This window comes from Anabrus simplex, chromosome 1 (genome assembly GCF_040414725.1).
Source record: "Anabrus simplex isolate iqAnaSimp1 chromosome 1, ASM4041472v1, whole genome shotgun sequence".
In the NCBI taxonomy this organism is placed as follows: domain Eukaryota; kingdom Metazoa; phylum Arthropoda; class Insecta; order Orthoptera; family Tettigoniidae; genus Anabrus; species Anabrus simplex.
Window position 1 is genome coordinate 166,678,663 of NC_090265.1, and position 20,051 is coordinate 166,698,713.

Consider the following 20,051-nt stretch of genomic DNA (forward strand, 5'->3'; position numbering starts at 1 on the left):
CTGCTGTCTATTTGTATTTTTGAAGAACACTGAACTACACAATGAACTGTTTCAATTGGTTGCACTTAAACTTGTGTAGGTTTATTTAACAAACTTGATCTGCACTTAAAGAACGAGCTGGTTCCGTTCACTGTCTTTAAAAAGGTCGCATGAAAGACTTTAACAGCGAGAGCTGCTATTCCGTTGAAATATTCGATCACAACTTCATTAAACATTCTGAAATGTACTTTCGAAAACACAGAAATAGCTCTAAGAATACAGTTAGTATTACTGCTCACAAATTGCAGCGCTAACCCTCCTTTATGGAGAATGAAGCTGTTAAGAAACCAATCGAGGATACATACTATTCAAACCCACCCCCACTCTTACCTGACGTTTATAAGCACAGAAGATTATATATAAGGAAAGATCGATTTTTCCGATATCATGCCTGATTTCATTGCGCATAAGACTTGAAAATTTTATTTTAAGTAACTATCGATGTGAAATTGTTACGCTTTCAATGGCGATCGTCTATAATGCATTCAGATTCTTCTAATTGTATAATCCCAGTTTTTATAATTACTAATATTGTTGTATTGCGTTATACATCATAATGTCATATTGCTTTCTTTGAAATATATATATATATATATCGTACATAGAGATATTTATTAAAGGAAGAAATCATCAGTCCTCTAGTGAGACTGACTATTCATATCCGGAATAGAGTCAGGTTATATTTTCAATCGAGCTTAAAAACGTCAAAAAGTAGAAATTTAATTGTTAATGCTGCTATTATCTTCTTTATTCCTGGGGTAGTGGGAGAGGAATGTTAATCACGTCCTCAGGTATAGATGAAAATGAATTATTTGTAGAGAGTACTCACACATTAAATCCATTATGGAGCCACATGAGAAATTTGTACCACTAGCTGCTTTTACGGCGGCCACAGCCTTGTCTCCAAGTGATTTCTGTAAGAGATAATGAACTAATTTAACTCCTGTAATTTGAAAATAAAAGTAATTAATGCCCAGATATTAATCATGAGTATAAAATAATTATGTTATAATTAATTCTTCTAATTAGGGTACTTCAGAGCCAATTACCAAATCATCTTCATCTTCAAGTGGCGTTTCAGTGTAACCCCAGGGGTACAGTAAATCCTGAAAGCAAAATACGTGTTATAGTTCATTTATCGTTTGCATATTGCAACTAACACACTAAGGTAACAGTTTATTAATAAAATTTAAATTTAAAAACATTTTACATGAAGGACTATCCAGATTACTTCCGATCTACGTATTAAATGAATTTCCCACCGGCACAAAAATTGACATGTGAGTGGATATTATGGAGTCGTCCCTCGACTAGATACGGTTTAATCATACTTTTGCAATATTCTTCTCCGACAAAGACAGAAAAAGTGAATTTCCCAAAACTCGGCTCTGCTGGTGAGGGGTTAAAATAGCTCAAAAGAAAAATAGCATAAGTAGGCAAGGGTAATCATTTTTTCACACAGTGAAGGACTTATTTTCTAAAAATATAAGATGCGTGTTATTTGGAATAAATTCATGTATTGACATTTACAGTAATAAAAAAGTGAAATAAAGGGCAAGTTTGATGCACGTACAGTCACTCAAGAAAGAATGTCGGGAACGAGCGAGAAACGCAATACTAGCCCTCTCCACCACCACTCCGTTATCTCACGGGAGGGCACACGACGTTGGAAGAAAGACCTAGTAAGTGAACTCTGTTCCTTCCTATTCGAGAGGACTCTAAGGGCTTTTCCTTTTGCGAAGTATCTGGAAGGACCGACCTCCCTATTTAAGGCGGACCGGACGAGATCGAGTGGGTAATTTCAATCAAAGGGTTCATTTCTCTTGATGGAGTGCTGTTTGTCAGCACTGAGTGGAGTATAGTGTGTGTGAGTACTCCGATGGAGTTCACAGTCAGTCAGTCAGTCAGTCAGTAAAGTGGTTCAGTTTGTGTTCAGTTCGAATTGAGATTCAGTGCTGTATAGTGAGTGCTTTTCTGTGGATTACTGGGAGTGCAGCCGTAGAGTTCACTGGCGTCTGCTATTTCCTGTTTCAAGGTCCACACCTCCTCCACCAAATATTTTATTTTTTCCCTTAGAGATAAAATTTCCCTGTCACTGCTTTCCATTTTTCTTCTAGTTTCCTTCATGATCTCCTGGAACCACTGCCTCGTCAGGAGTCTGTCTGTGTGTGTCAGCCAGAGTGTGGTTCAGTGCAGCTGAACAGCGGAGCACAAAGAGTACGGTTTTGTCCGAGAAGTGAGTGTTCGTTCTGTTCAGTTTGTTGTTTAGGAGTAGTATGTCGTGGCTAGCTGCTGTGATTGAACGTGCGTGCCTCTCGAGCAGTATGAGAGAAGTCGGCAAAGGACAGTGAACGAAGTCTGTTGTGAGTGTACGGAGAATTTACGAGAAAAAAAATTGAGACTAAGTTGTACGCAGGCTGTAAACAAAGTTGTTCTTATAGCATACAACGAAACAAACTGCGGAACTTGCTTAGAACATAAATGACTGTTGTGGAGGAGTGTATAGTGTAATTGAGTTTGTTTATAGGCGATAAAGTGAACGATTACAGTGACTGCGCAGTGAGAGCAGAGACACTGTGTAGTGTAAATTGAGGTCCTGATGTGTCTGTGGTGTCTAAGCAAACAGTAGTAATTAAGAAATCTTAGCGACAAAATTTTACTCTACCACTCACATTACCGTATTTTGTATGTTCCTCGCAGGAACACTTTTCTCAGAAAAAAATTATATAAGTAAGATGTTCATATTTGTGGGTTACTGTAGCCACGTCCTAGTTCGTGAACCATGGGCAACGGCTGAGTGGCCTAGTAAGTGGTCCTGAGAGTCGGGATACCAGTTGCTATGGAATGGGAGTGGGCATCTCGGACATATTCTGAGTCCTGGCCCTCCTTGTTCTCAGGCGGCTAGGACTATACAATCCACCGGTGGTCCATAACCCGTTAGAGGAGAGATCCTCACTTGGACTATGTGCAAGTAGGGTAGCATCCTGCTTCATGAATCGACCGAGCTCAGAACATTTTAAGCAAGACTCGGACTTATGGGAGTAACGGAGTCCCACTCCCATTTGACAGGCGAGGGACTCCTTGGAAACAACTTGGCGAACGAAATAGAATTCGATGGGGAGCTATCAATATTAATGTGGCTTATGGAAGAAAGAAAGTAGAACTGGCTGAGTCAGCAAAGAGGATGCATCTGGATGTGCTAGGAGTAAGTAATATTCGGGTAAGGGGAGATAACGAGGAAGAGATAGGAGATTATAAAGTGTACTTGACGGGTGTTAGAAAGGGAAGGGCAGAGTCTGGGGTAGGGATCTTTATCAGGAATACCATTGCACGGAACATAGTTTCTGTTAGCCACGTAAACGAGCGAATGATGTGGGTAGATTGGCCATTTGGAGGAATTAGGACTAGAATTGTGTCCGTGTATTCACCATGTGAGGGTGCAGAGGAGGATGTTGACAAGTTTTATGAAGCATTGAGTGATATTGTGGTCAGGGTCAACAGCAAGGATAGAATAGTGCTAATGGGCGATTTCAATGCGAGAGTTGGGAATAGAACTGAAGGATACGAAAGGGTGATTGGTAAATGTGGGGAAGATATGGAAGCTAATGGAAATGGGAAGCGTTTGCTGGACTTCTGTGCTAGTATGGGTTTAGCTGTTACGAATACATTCTTCAAGCATAAGGCTATTCACCGCTACACATGGGAAGCTAGGGGTACCAGATCCATAATAGACTATATATTAACAGACTTCGAATTCAGGAAATCTGTTAGGAATGTACGAGTTTTCCGGGGATTTTTCGATGATACAGACCACTATCTGATCTGTAGTGAACTAAGTATCTCTAGGCCTAAGGTAGAGAAAGTGAAATCTGTCTGCAAACGAATAAGGGTAGAAAATCTCCAGGACGAGGAAATTAGACAGAAGTACATGGATATGATTAGTGAGAAGTTTCGAACAGTAGACAGTAAGCAGGTTCAGGATATAGAAAGTGAATGGGTAGCATACAGGGATGCTGTAGTAGAAACAGCAAGGGAATGCCTAGGAACAACTGTGTGTAAAGATGGGAAAGGGCGAACATCTTGGTGAAATGATGAAGCGAGAGCAGCTTGTAAACGTAAAAAGAAGGCTTATCAGAAATGGCTCCAAACAAGGGCCGAGGCAGAGAGGGAGTTGTATGTAGATGAAAGAAACAGAGCGAAACAAATAGTTGTTGAATCCAAAAAGAAGTCATCGGAAGATTTTGGTAACAACATGGAAAGGCTAGGTCAAGCAGCAGGGAAACCTTTCTGGACAGTAATAAAGAATCTAAAGAAGGGAGGGAAAAAGGAAATGAACAGTGTTTGGAGTAATTGAGGTGAACTCATAATAGATCCCAGGGAATCACTGGAGAAGTGGCGGGAATATTTTGAACATCTTCTCAATGTAAAAGGAAATCATCCTGGTGGTGTTGTGAACAGCCAAGCTCATGGGGAGGAGGAAAATGATGTTGATGAAATTATGCTTGAGGAAGTGGAAATGATGGTCAATAAACTCCATTGTCATAAGGCAGCAGGAATAGACGAAATTTGACCTGAAATGGTGAAGTATAGTGGGAAGACTGGGATGAAATGGCTTCATAGAGTAGTAAAATTAGCATGGAGTGTTGGTAAGGTACCTTCAGATTGGGCAACAGCAGTAATTGCACCTATCTATAAGCAAGGGAACAGGAAGGACTGCAGCAACTATCGAGGTATTTCACTGATTAGTATACCGGGCAAAGTATTCACAGGCATCTTGGAAGGGAGGGTGCGATCAGTCGTTGAGAGGAAGCTGGATGAAAACCAGTGTGGTTTCAGACCACAGAGAGGCTGCCAGGATCAGATTTTCAGTATGCGCCATGTAATTGATAAATGATACGAGAGTAATAGGCAGTTGTGTTTATGTTTCGTAGATCTAGAGAAAGCATATGACAGGGTACCGAGGGAAAAGATGTTCGCCATACTGGGGGACTATGGAATTAAAGGCAGATTATTAAAAGCAATCAAAGGTATTTATGTTGATAATTGGCCTTCAGTGAATTGATGGTAGAATGAGTTCTTGGTTCAGGGTACTGAGGCTTTCCTAACTCGCTGACTATTTTTACAAACATTACATTGTATAAATCTGGATTTAAAATGGAGAATCTGAATATCTGCATTTAACATGAAAATTATGAAAATTAACATTCATTAAATAAAATACACACTTGTTGGACCTTGTACTCACACTTACTTGTTACCTGCTTACTTATACATACGTTATTTGAAGGGCGCCAGCTACCACTCAGTGCAGCAATAATAGAATGAGACTCTTGACTATCTCTAGGGTGTGGGGTAATAAGCTTACTTTTGACAACATACCATACAAGTTCTGTGAAAGAAGATTGGCGTTCGGTTTCCCCATTAATTTCGAGGTTAAGATATTTTACTGTTAATGAAATGATACTATGAATTCGTTTGATAGAACAATATATATTCTTTAAATAATATATCAAAAAATAGTGAGTCTTGTTGCGATAAAACAGATGAAAATATGAAATTATGACATTGCAACTGAAAGAAACTAGGCATGAATTTGAATTCTTCTTGACCGGACATTTAACAATTTATACGAAATATTTCCCTCACTGATTCACTTGACTGTACCTTCAACACTTTGAGTGTAATTACGACGTAATCCATTGATCTGGTGTTTACTGTAGATGTGTCACGCCTAACTTGGTGATACATCCTTGTGACTGCTTCTTCTCCATATCATCTGACTTCTTTGTAAGTCGATATGGTATTAGCTCTTGGCAGGTCCAGGGTTGCCCTCTCTGACTCCATGGTAAGCCTTGCGTCCGTGTCTTCAACTAAGTGACCAACTAACTTTTGGCCTCACTCTCTCAATGACCAATAATTAATGGCTCACTGAGTCTTCACCATCTCTCGTTCACACTCGTTGACTGACCAACTAAGGCCTCTTCATCTCGTAGACTACTTCACTGCTCAGCTTCCGTTTAAATAATGACTGACGCTACAATATGGAGCTACCTTATATAGACGTTGGTTGACACAGCTACGTAATCTCCAGAAATAACAATGACATACTCCCACCTACGCGACAGATATTACATACAGTGGTGAAATAGCCGCCGGCTTACTGGGTTTCTCAAAGAAAGTGAGCTCAGTGCTAACTAAATACGATGACGTAGCCATGACTTGGCAATGACTTGGCAGAAATGCCAGCAATATAACGACGTCACATCCACATCTGATACATCGAAACTCTCACTGTACAGGTATTTAATGTTATTCTGCATATACGTATATATGCATACACTCAATTACAATTACGCATGCGACAAGCTTCGCGTAATGGAATTGAATAATAATTATAACCAAATAATAGTAATCTCAGAGATGAAATAATAATACTGACATAATAATAATAATAATAATACAGATAAAATAATAAAATACAGATATATTCTTGTAACGGGATTTGAACCGTTACAGTTCGCCTCCCTCATAAATAAATCGAAGAACAAAGAATCGATTGATTTATGAACAAAATTATATATATAACACTGACACATATGAACACTTTAAATGAGTATACCACAATAACTTTCTTTTTTCAACATCCATACATTTTATAAAATATCACAAATATGAGAATTTTTCTCGCACATTGCCATCGTAGATAACTGTTCAGTGTCCCATTCTCTGTCTCTCTCATACAAATCACAAGAGTACAGCACTTGATTAAATACATACAAATAAGTTTAATTGATTAAATTACATTCTTCTTTTTTTTACATATCAAAACTTTTTGTGAAATATCACTTATATGAGAACTTTTCTCGCATATTGTTATCGCAGATAACTGTCCAATGTCCTTTTCTCCGTTTTTCCACACACCACATGACAATGTAGCACTTATTCTTCCAATACACCAATACGACACTTGGTTCACACGCAAATTCATATATGCTGGTTTTATTTTGCCAGTTTCTTACAAAAATTAATCATCTTATTATTATCTCAAAAAATCTCACGTGAAGTACTTCTTTAAATTCTTAATGTTGTAAGTACCGACAATCTTCCCTTCCTGATCTTCTAAGGAATATGCACACTCCCCGATACGGCTCACAATAGTGAGATACCCCTGATACAAAAAAATAACTTCAACATATTTCCCGCCTCTGCAGATGATGAAATGGAACTCTGAGTAGCACTCTGTCACTCAAACTGAATCAATTTTGCCCTTATTAACTTACATCTCTCAATAGATCACATCCTTCCTGGCAACAATAATTCAAGGATCAATACTATGACTACAAGATGGTTCAGTTATTCCGTAATCCAGCATAATGTTTATTTGTTCTTAGACTTCACTAGCATTTTTAAGTTGAATGGAGTACTTACCTCCCACAAACGATCTATGGTCATTTACAACAAATTTATGATCATATACGTGTTCTTCCTCACTTTCCACTAAATACATCTCGATGCTTACCTAACATCGAACACAATTACTCCTCCTGTAATTCACTCAAATTACCTCACGTCACTGCCTCATACCGACTATCCCTCGGATACTGGTCGTACAGGCACGTAACACACCCAACAAAACATTTCCTCTCACTAGGAACAACTTCACTTACCTCTCATATATTTCAAAGAACACACGTCACCAACACATTTACCTCAGACCATCATAATTAACACGTACTTCTTTGCTAGTTTACTCCCAGAACAAACACACACTACCTAAATTAAAGTCTACTCTACTTCCATGATTTGCAACCAAGTCAGCTCCTAAAACAACTGAATACACAAGTTTTGGTACAACGCATAGATGAAACTTACAATCATCTTCTATCGTGATTACTACCGCTATCATCTTATTTACTCACCATGACTTATCCAACGGCTGTTATAAAATAGTACCTTCGCTTACCTTCTTCGTATCACAATTTCTATCGTCGGAGTTATCACCCCACTACTTATATCACACTCTCAATATTATAAGTACTTACATCACTTACCAGAACACTTCTTACGTCGAACTTACTGCTACCATTAATTACTGCATGATCTATGACTACGTCATTACTTAAATATCTCACTTAACATTACTTAGGTCACAATCACACTACTCTTAAATCTACTTTCACTACATAACTACTTATACTACATACCTATTCATCTTCTACCTTCAGCCTGTCTACTTAACTTACCCGATTCCCTGTGAATCTGAAATACTCTGGCTCGATAACGACACCTTGATAACCTTCATATTCGGCTTATCATAATCCCTCTGATAACTCAAATCCGTACGCCTCCCATCTTCCAATTCTCTCTGATTACTCTTCTGACCTCTCTCATAACTCAAATACATACGCCTCCCATCTTCTGATTCTCTCTGATTACTCTTCTGACCCCTATCACCATCGATACAACTCTTAATCCTCTGCGGATCATGATCACTACCTCTCCTCTGATACACGGCTAACATTTTCCCCTTCTCTCTAATACACTACTTTCCCCAGCCATCATGCACTCCCTCGCTCGCGCGCGCCCTTGCACACATTCCTCCCAAAACCTATCAATGAACTTGTCTTTCAATTCTCCTAAATTAGACATATTATCCCAGTACACTAGAAACCACATTTTACTTTCACCAATAAAAACATTAGACAAAATCTCCAACACATATTCCCATTCATTAATATTATTCCTCGACTTACTTGCAAACCTTTTCTCAACTACTTTTACAAATTCTATAGAATTAAACTGTTTTCCAGAAAACTTGGTTAAATCACGATCCCTACTAAACAAACCACTCGCTACTATCACTTCTCCTGTCATCTCACCTGTACCTTCTTGCCGTATCACTTCCTGGCAACTCAAAATTTCTTCTTCCGCTCCTCTCTCATCCTTCTCTTCCTCTATTCTCACGTCTTCCTTCAATTCTTCCTCTCTTTCTCTTACCTGCTGTGATAGCGTTTCCTGTTCGCTCCGTAGTTCGGTGACCTCCACAAGTTTGCTTTCAATTTGTTCAATTCTACTAATCTGTTCCCTCGTATCTTCCCCCACTGCATTGTTAATCTTGTCCAATCTTTTCTCGACTACCTCATGAATTTCTTCCCGATTACTAGAAGTTTTATCACTTAACAGTACGATATTGCTACTGTCCTCTGTACATATTCCCTTGACTTTCTCGGTCTGAATATGAAGATTGCTCAGATCCAACTCCATTTCTCCTCTAAGGTCAATACACTCTTTATTTAACTTATTTTCTAACTTAGATATTTGATCATTGATCATATTAAAATTTTCGTTACATCTACCGATCATTTCTTCCATCTTTTTATTATTATTATTTTCACTACTAGTATCAATCTTTTCTTCCATTTTGCTACAGCTACCAATCACTTCTTCCATCTGTTTATTATTATTTTCATTACTAGTATCAATCATTTTCCCCCACTTTTCGAAACTCCTATTCATCATTTCCTTGAACTCGTCCATTTTGGCCATGAACAAATTAACAAAATCTTGGTTTATCCAACCCGCGATTTCCTTTTGAGTTTCAGTGTGTCTCTCAATTTCTGCACTTTCCTGAATTATCTCAGAACCTTCCATCGTTTTCACCTGCTCCCTATTCTGAACTTCACCTTGGATGTCCGCAGCAGCAATGACCTCGTCGTCACATGACTTGTTATTGTCTTCCTTGTCCATCTTTGGTTCACTAGTGATAGTACGCGATCTCAAATTAATTTCCCTCTTCAAATCCCTTGACATATCCACAAAATGCAAATATATATAAAAATTACACTCCTGGCATTTACCGGTAATAATTCCGTTAGCTTAAATGTGCATACTCTTCCCAAATGAACCTATGATATGCTGTCATTCAGACCAAATTCTGAATTTATTCGTGTCCCACGTTGCGTCGACACATTGAGACTTTCCTAACTCGCTGACTATTTTTACAAACATTATATTGTATAAATCTGGATTTAAAACGGAGAATCTGAATATCTGCATTTAACATGAAAATTATGAAAATTAACATTCATTAAATAAAATACACGCTTGTTGGACCTTGTACTCACACTTACTTGTTACCTGCTTACTTACACATACGTTATTTGAAGGGCGCCAGCTACCACTCAGTGCAGCAATAATAGAATGAGACTCTTGACTATCTCTAGGGTGTGGGGTAATAAGCTTACTTTTGACAACATACCATACAAGTTCTGTGAAAGAAGATTGGCGTTCGGTTTCCCCATTAATTTTGAGGTTAAGATATTTTACTGTTAATGAAATGAAACTATGAATTCGTTTGATAGAACAATATATATTCTTTAAATAATCCTTTGTAACATCCCTCACAGAAGTTACCCACAGACCAAAAGACGAGACCAGGAAATGGTCTGAGGAACGTAAGATTGAATTTAGCCGGAAAATGAAGGACTACTGGGCCATCAGGAAAGCTCGAGGTACCAACAAGAAAACAGCTGCCAAACCAGCCGCTAAGAACACCAATTGTGGCAAACAACGACGATGACTTCAAGAAACAGCTAAAACACAAGCACCGTGGTCCATAGATGGCCCTAACGAATTAAAAAAAATATATCAAAAAATAGAGAGTCTTGTTGCGATAAAACAGATGAAAATATGAAATTATGACATTGCAACTGAAAGAAACTAGGCATGAATTTGAATTCTTCTTGACCGGACATTTAACAATTTATACGAAATATTTCCCTCACTGATTCACTTGACTGTACCTTCAACACTTTGAGTGTAATTACGACGTAATCCATTGATCTGGTGTTTACTGTAGATGTGTCACGCCCAACTTGGTGATACATCCTTGTGACTGCTTCTTCTCCATATCATCTGACTTCTTTGTAAGTCGATATGGTATTAGCTCTTGGCAGGTCCAGGGTTGCCCTCTCTGACTCCATGGTAAGCCTTGCGTCCGTGTCTTCAACTAAGTGACCAACTAACTTTTGGCCTCACTCTCTCAATGACCAATAATTAATGGCTCACTGAGTCTTCACCATCTCTCGTTCACACTCATTGACTGACCAACTAAGGCCTCTTCATCTCGTAGACTACTTCACTGCTCAGCTTCCGTTTAAATAATGACTGACGCTACAATATGGAGCTACCTTATATAGACGTTGGTTGACACAGCTACGTAATCTCCAGAAATAACAATGACATACTCCCACCTACGCGACAGATATTACATACAGTGGTGAAATAGCCGCCGGCTTACTGGGTTTCTCAAAGAAAGTGAGCTCAGTGCTAACTAAATACGATGACGTAGCCATGACTTGGCAATGACTTGGCAGAAATGCCAGCAATATAACGACGTCACATCCACATCTGATACATCGAAACTCTCACTGTACAGGTATTTAATGTTATTCTGCATATACGTATATATGCATACACTCAATTACAATTACGCATGCGACAAGCTTCGCGTAATGGAATTGAATAATAATTATAACCAAATAATAGTAATCTCACAGATGAAATAATAATACTGACATAATAATAATAATAATACAGATAAAATAATAAAATACAGATATCATCTTGTAACGGGATTTGAACCGTTACAGTACTTACAGGGGTTAGACAAGGCTGTAATCTTTCACCTTTGCTGTTTGTAGTTTACATGGATCATCTGCTGAAAGGTATAAAATGGCATTGAGGGATTCAGTTAGGTGGAAATGTAGTAAGCAGTCTGGCCTATACTGACGATTTGGTCTTAATGGCAGATTGTGCCGAAAGCCTAGAGTCTAATATCGTGGAACTTGAAAATAGGTGCAATGAGTATGGTATGAAAATTAGCCTCTCGAAGACTAAATTGATGTCAGTAAGTAAGAAATTCAACAGAAATGAATGTGAGATTGGTGATACAAAGCTAGAACAGGTCGATAATTTCAAGTATTTAGGTTGTGTGTTCTCCCAGGATGGTAATATAGTAGGTGAGATTGAATCAAGGTGTAGTAAAGCTAATGCAGTGAGCTCGCAGCTGCGATCAACAGTATTCTGTAAGAAGGAAGTCAGTTCGCAAACGAAACTATCTTTACATCGGTCTGTTTTCAGACCAACTTTGCTTTACGGGCGCGAAAGCTGGGTGGACTCAGGATATCTTATTCATAAGTTAGAAGTAACAGACATGAAAGTAGCAAGAATGATTGCTGGTACAAACAGGTGGGAACAATGGCAGGAGGGTACTCGGAATGAGGAGATAAAGGCTAATTTAGGAATGAACTCGATGGATGAAGCTGTACGCATAAACCGGCTTCGGTGGTGGGGTCATGTGAGGCGAATGGAGGAGGATAGGTTACCTAGGAGAATAATGGTCTCTGCTATGGAGGGTAAGAGAAGTAGAGGTAGACCAAGACGACGATAGTTAGACTCGGTTTCTAACTACTTAAAGATAAGAGGTATAGAACTAATTGAGGCCACAACACTAGTTGCAAATCGAGGATTTTGGCGACGTTTAGTAAATTCACAGAGGCTTGCGGACTGAACGCTGAAAGGCATAACAGTCTATAATGATAATGTATGTATGTATGTATGTATGTATGTATGTAAGTAAGTAAAATTTTTATTGTGGTATCCACAGCTTTTGTAACTACATGACAGGTGAAATCTGGAAAACGGAGAAGATCCCGGAAGAATGGAAAATGGCTCTTACACATCCTTTGCATAAGAAAGGTAACAAGCATGATGTCAACAACTACAGCGATAAATCCTTTTTCCAGTGTCCTATAAGATATTTTGAACAATATTACTGAAAAGGGTAGAAGCAACTCGTGACAGTTATTTTGGGTGAATATCATAGTGGATTTAGAAAGAGCAGATTGCTCGGAACAGATATTCAACCTGAAGTCCATAATCCGTCACGGATTAATTAACTCCAAAGACATACTGTAGTAGTAACATTCATAGATTTGAAAAAGGCTCGTGACTCTTTTGATAGGGAAACTCTAGATAAAATAATCCGAGAGATCGGGGTTGAGACCAAATTGGCAAACCTAACTGTGAAATCCTCACGGACACCATAACAAAACTAAAATTTATGAGTGAAATATCTAAATCATTCAGAATAAATATTCCTAATCAATTGCGTACTTGAGAAAATAGTAATAATTTGGAATGAAAAACTGAAAGAACACAAGCTATCATCAATAACACTGGGAAGAAGGAACAGAGGTGTTGAAATAAACTGTCTAGCATTTGCAGACAATTTTGCCATACTTTCAGAAAGCCTGAAAAATACAGTATTAAAAGTCAATCTCTTGGAAGAAATAGTCAACAGAGCAGATTTAAGAAATTCTGTAGAAAAAAACAAGTGTATGACAAATATAAAAAATGTTCCAGAATTTCTAATAACAGAAATTGTTCGAATAAGGAAGGTAAAGAAATTAAAGTATTTGGGAGAAACACTTCCTAAAACTGGTTTGGAAAAAATCTGCTGTAGAAGAAAGGATACACAAGATGGAAGGAGCATACGGTACAACTAGGAATATCTACAACAAAAGTGTTTATCTAAAAACCTCAAAATACAACACAGTAGTCAAACCGGAATGGCTACACGAGAGTGAATGTCTAGTGCTGAATTACAAACTGAATACATCTGAAGTACTGGAAAGAAAAACTATACGAAAAATACTCGGTTCGCTATGAACTACAAAACTCTGGAAATCAAGAAATAATGTTGAAATAAAATGGAACATAGAAAACATAACAGACACAATGCGGAAGAGGCGATTGATATTTTTTGGACATTTATACAGAATGGATGATAACAGGTTAACCAAACAGATTTTCACACATCTTTGGAACAAGAAGTCAACAACAACCTGGATTCATGAAGTCAAGAAAGATTCGGAAAGAAACAACATAAGGGAAGAAGAAGCAACAGAGAGAGAGAGAGAGGGAGAGATTTTTAGAAAGGAGGTGTTAAAAATGGAAGGATTCCGATGTCGAAAGGGAAAGAAAACTGGCTCAAAATGGTCCGAGGAGAGGAAAGGGAGGCGTAGTGAGCGAATGAAAGAATATTGGAGGAAGAAGAAGGAACAACAAAAGATGAAGCACTGAAATTGTCACGTGGCCCTAGAAGAACCTAACGGAGAAATAATAATAATAATAATAATAATAATAATAATAATAATAATAATAATAATGTTATTGTTCTTACGTCCTACTAACTACTTCTGACGGTTTTCGATGCCGTGATGTCGGAGTTTTGTCTCTTAGAAGTTATTTTACGTGCCAGTAAATCTACCGACACGAACCTGACCTATTTGAGCACCTTCAAATACCACCGGACTGAGCTACGATCGAAACAGCCAAGTTGTGTTCAGAAAGCTAGTGCCTCAACCTCAGCCCCATCTTTACAGAATTTTAAAGAGTTTTCATTAGAGAAGTAAAGAGACTTAAGTTTAAAAGGATTGTGAAATGTTGCGCTTCATCTAGTGTGACTTAATTTAGTATAGTAAACAACGGGGATTTTTAGGTGTTATGTGTGCTTGTTGAGGTTATTTTTGTTGTTTTTCGTGATGTGTGACTTATTTCTATTTCGTTACCTTTGGCAGGCTGGAAAACTTAAAGGTTTTATTTTAAGTTGAAACTCAAATGAAAATGTCTTCTACAATTTGAAGTTAGTTTATCGAACTGCATTCAAACTAGCCTCAAATAAAAATACGATAATAATAATAATAATAATAATAATAATAATAATAATACCGGGCGAGTTGGCCGTGCGCGTAGAGGCGCGCGGCTGTGAGTTTGCTTCCGGGAGATAGTAGGTTCGAATCCCACTATCGGCAGCCCTGAAGATGGTTTTCCGTGGCTTCCCATTTTCACACCAGGCAAATGCTGGGGCTGTACCTTAATTAAGGCCACGGCCGCTTCCTTCCAACTCCTAGGCCTTCCCTATCCCATCATCGCCATAAGACCTATCTGTGTCGGTGCGACGTAAAGCCCCTAGCAAATAATAATAATAATAATAATAATAATAATAATAATAATAATAATAATAATAATAATAATAATAATAATAATAATATGACCACAACAACAGGAACTGGATAAGGTATCCCAATGTGTTAACAGTCACAAATGCAGGAATCTGGTAGTGGCGATTACCATATTACTATATGGTTCTACAAGAGGTCAAAGCACCCAGGACCACTCACTACACTTAACGGTGAAGAGGGAAAATTCATTGAAGCTGAATTCATAATGCACTCAATTGCCTTGTTCCTCCAAACCAACGTATTCGATTTTTAAACATCTGTATACAGTGAGTGGAATATCAACGGTAGATTACTTCTTGCAACGTGTTGATGGTATATTTTGCATAATCGGAACTATAACACTATATTTTTGCCATATTTACGCTGCTAATTATTTCTCAGCAGTAACATTACTGGTGTCCTAGAAAAGAATGACATAGAAACAGGTATGTAATCTATGAAAAATGCAGACAAATTTTAAAATACGTGAAACGGAATATGATTCTTACGGGTCCAAATGTATGGATAGAGACGTACAGCTTCATTCTATCCTTGATAGTTTCAGTAAAATTGATGAGCGCTTGAACTTCGGGTTCACTCATTGGAACTTTCCCAGGATATGTCAAAAAGCACGGCTTGCTCTCGAAAGTTCCTGTGAAACAAGCAGGCAATTATGACCAAACAAAAATTAAATCAAGAATGACAAGATGGGCTTACACAACAATTCAAAATTAAAACAATATTATTGACAATAATTCGTCTCAATGAGAAATTTAAAAACAGATTCTGATCAATGAAAGTGGAATCAAATTGCAATAGTCGACATTACTTCATCCACAGCTGCAAGCTTTCTATCGTATACAGGATACGCTAGTTACGTACTTAATACATTAAAAGACCACATTTACTACAAATTAGAGTTTAAGAAGTCAAACGAAGATAAACATTAAGATATATATGATTCAACTTGATAAAATGAACACAAAATCGTAAACGAGTAATGCACCATTTAACTTCGTAAACAGTGTTTTAAATATTAAACAAGACATGAACAAATAACTTGACGAAATAAATGCGAATCTTTAACAATAAACGCGTGGTTGAACTTGGTAGAATGAATGTAAAATAATCAACAAGAAAGGAGCAGCTTAATATGCATGGATACATCTTCATTATGGACTGTTATTCCTTTCAGCGTTCAGTCTGCAAGCCTCTGTGAATCTATTAAACGCTACCACAATCCTCTATTTGTAACTAGTTCTGCGGCCTCGTTTAGTTCTATACCTCGTATCTTTAAATCATTAAAAACTGAGTCCAACCATCGTCGTCTTGGTCTTCCACTATTTCTCCTACCCTCCGTAATAGAGTCAATTATTCTCCTAGGTAACCTATCCTCCTCCATTCGCTTCACATGACCCCCATACCGAAACCGGTTTAAGCGTACAGCTTCATCCATCGAGTTCAGTTTTCTCCTCATTTCCAGCAACCTCCTGACATTGTTCCCACCTGTTTGTACCAGCAATCATTCTCGCTACTTTCATGCCTGTTACTTTTAACGTATGAAAAACATATCGTGAGTCCACCCAGCTGTCACTCCCGTAAAACAAAGGGTGTCTGAAAACAGACCACCCTGATTTCCTTCTTACAGAATACCGTTGATCGCAACTGCGAGCTCACTACACTGGCTTTACTGAACCTTGATTCAATCTCACTTACAATACGGCCATTCTGGGAAAACACACATCCTAAATACTTGAAATTATCTACCTGTTGCAACTTTGTATCACTAATCTGACATTCAGTTCTCTTGGATTTCGTACCTACTGATATCAATTTAGTCTTGGAAAGACTAATTTTCATACCATACTCATTGCACCTATTTTCAAGTTCCAAGATATTATACTGCAGGCTTTCGGCACAATCCTCCACTAACACCAAGTTATCAACATAGGCCAGGCTGCTTACTACATTTCCACCTACCTGAATCCCTCCGTGCCACTTACCTTTCAGCAGATGATCCATGTAAACTATGAATAACAAAGTTCTTTGTCTAATTCCTGCAACTCACTCTACAATTAAATTTTACTGCAGCCCAATTGACAACATAAATGACTTTCATGGATTTGAATAACTGTCTCCCAGGTTGGCGAACTTCTTTTCTCCCAGTACACTGTCATATGCTTTCTCTGGATACACAAAACATAAACATAGCTGTCCATTCCTCTCGTAACATACTTCAATTAGGCCTAACTGGCGCAAACTGAAAATCTGATCCTGACAGCCCCTCTGTGGTGGTGGTGGTGGTGGTGGTGGTGATTATTGTTTTAAAAAAGTACAAGTAGGCAACCATCATCCATATAATTAATTAGAGAAAAAATGAAAGGGATTCGACATTTCGAAAAATGAAGGTATCGGAGAAAGAAAGACAAGGGCCAAGAGGGGCATGAAAATGAAAGATTTCCTAGGCCTCGAGTGATCTAATACCATCGGGGTCGGAAGAGAACATTATTTGACAAAGGGAGGTTGGTTAGGAGAGATGAAATTGAGGTGCCTGGCACAAGGAAGTGGAAGCAATATCAGGACTCAGCTAAGGGCCCCGTAGTAACCAACCCACGCTCCCAAGTTGAGAGCCACTGGGGCCTCTGTTAGTCACCTCTTACGACAGGCAGGGGATACCATGGGTGCTATTCTGCCTCTCTGTGGTCTGAAACCACACTGGCTTTCATCCAACTTCCTCTCAACCACTGCTCGCACACTCCCTTCCAAGATGCCATTGAACACTTTGCCTGGTTTATTGATCAATGAGATACCTCGATAGTTGTTGCAATCCTTCCTGTTTTCTTGCTTATAGATTGGTGCATTTACTAAATTGTCCAATCAGAAGGTATCTTACTAAGAGTCCATGCTAATTGTATTATTCTATGACGCCATTTCATCCCTGCCTTGTCCGACTCGTTGGCTGAATGGTCAGCGTACTGGCCTTCGGTTCAGAGGGTCCCGGGTTTGATTCCCAGCCGGGTCGGGGATTTTAACCTTAATTGGTTAATTCTAATGGCACGGGGGTTGGGTGTATGTGTCGTCTTCATCATCATTTAATCCTCATCACGACGCGCAGGTCGCCTACGGGAGTCAAATAGAAATACCTGCACCTGGCGAGCCGAACCCGTCCAGGGATATCCCGGCACTAAAAGCCATACGACATTTCATCCCTGCCTTTCCATTATATTTCATCATTTCAGGTCTAATTTCATTTTATTCCTGATGTTTTATGACAGTTTAGTTTATTCAACATCCTATCCACTTCATCAATTGTAATTTCACCAACATTATTGTTTTCCTCCCTATGAGATGGGTTGTTCACAACGTCACCCGGAAGATTTACATTTATGTTGAGACTTTCATAATATTCCTTTCATCTGCCTAGTGATTCCCTGGGACCTATTATGAGTTCACTTGAATTACCCAAAACACCTTTCATTTCCTTTTTCCCTCCCTTCCTATGATTTTTTATTACTGTCCAGAAAGGTTTCCCTGCTGCCTGACCTAGCCTTTCCAGCTTATTACCAAAATCTTCGCATGACTTCTTTTTGGATTCAACACTGTTTCGTTCTGTTTCTTTCATCTACGTACAATTCCCCGTCTGCATTAGTCCTTGCTGGGGCAATTGGTCACGCCTTCTGCTTATGTTTACAAGCTACTCTCACTTCAGCACGATGTTCGCTTTTTCTCATCTTTACACACAGTTGTTCCTAGGCATTCCCTTACTGATTCTACTACAGCACTCCTGTATGCCACCCATTCTCTTTCTATATCCTGAACCTGCTTACTTTCCATTTTGTAACTATTCACTTTTCATATCCATATACTTCTAATTTCCTCGTATAATAGAGTTTGAGAGATGTTCCACCATTCAACACAATGTGTTATACCGAGCTCGATAGCTGCAGTCGCTTAAGTGCGGCCAGTATCCAGTATTCGAGAGATAGTAGGTTCGAACCCCACTGTCGGCAGCCCTGAAAATGGTTTTCCGTGGTTTCCCATTTTCACACCAGGCAAATGCTGGGTCTGTACCTTAATTAAGGCCACGGCTGCTTCCTTCCCACTCCTAGCCCTTTCCTCTCCCATCGTCGCCGTAAGACCTATCTGTTTCGGTGCGACGTAAAACAACTAAAAAAAATAATGTGTTATATGTGTGCTGAATTAGGTGATGATTTTTTAAAAGATAACGGAATACGGAAAGACGCGACATTTTGGGATCAACAAATGCGAATGCCAAAGAGCAAGATTTCTCTTATTTGTGTTTTATTAACCAGAAATAAATAATGTGAATAATGGACTGGTAATGTGAAGTAAGCCTACAATATCTTGTATGTTGGTTCATTTTATTTGTGGGAATTTGAGTTTAATAATGGAGCCAACATATTTTAATCACACTATAAAAGATTGTTATTGTGATATACCATTACCAACAAAAGTTAAGTGCTTTAAATATTTACAATTGATTATAATAGTCAGTTTCTAAACAGATAGGGAATCTGCCACCTGGTCGACTGCCCTAAATGCAGATCAGTAGTAGTGACATCCATTTGTGTTGCTGTTTCAATTAATTTGCAAACCTATTTAATGAAATGATACTCATTAAACGGGATATCCTTCCAATAAAAAAATATTCTCCGAATTATCATTGATAGGCTAAGTTTAGTATCATAGTGTGGTTTAGTTTTAAGTAATTGTTGATACGCGCTCTCGTACGTCAGTTAGATATTGAAAATCTAAATGGTGAGACGCTGACCAGACACGCCAAACTTGCACGTCCGCATGATACCAGCCGAGACATAACTTTAATAACTTAAACCCAGAATTTTAGATACGTGAAAGGTCACAGTTTAAAAAATGGCTTATGAGGGATTTCCTCTTGCGACAACTACCGATGTATTGACCTTTGCT

At 38.5% G+C, this 20,051-nt stretch overlaps 1 protein-coding gene across 1 annotated transcript in view; it reads right to left on the reverse strand.

Moving 5' to 3' along the window:
- Window positions 1-818: 818 nt before the first annotated feature.
- Window positions 819-20,051, reverse strand: part of LOC136858747 (carboxypeptidase B) — a 121,784-nt gene continuing 102,551 nt past the window's right edge. Inside the window, exons 8-10 of the mRNA XM_068225418.1 lie at window positions 15,614-15,756; window positions 1,089-1,145; window positions 819-953 (exon numbers count right to left, since the gene is read on the reverse strand). Coding sequence (XP_068081519.1) covers window positions 819-953; window positions 1,089-1,145; window positions 15,614-15,756 — 335 coding nt within the window. The remainder of the gene's footprint in view (window positions 954-1,088; window positions 1,146-15,613; window positions 15,757-20,051) is intronic.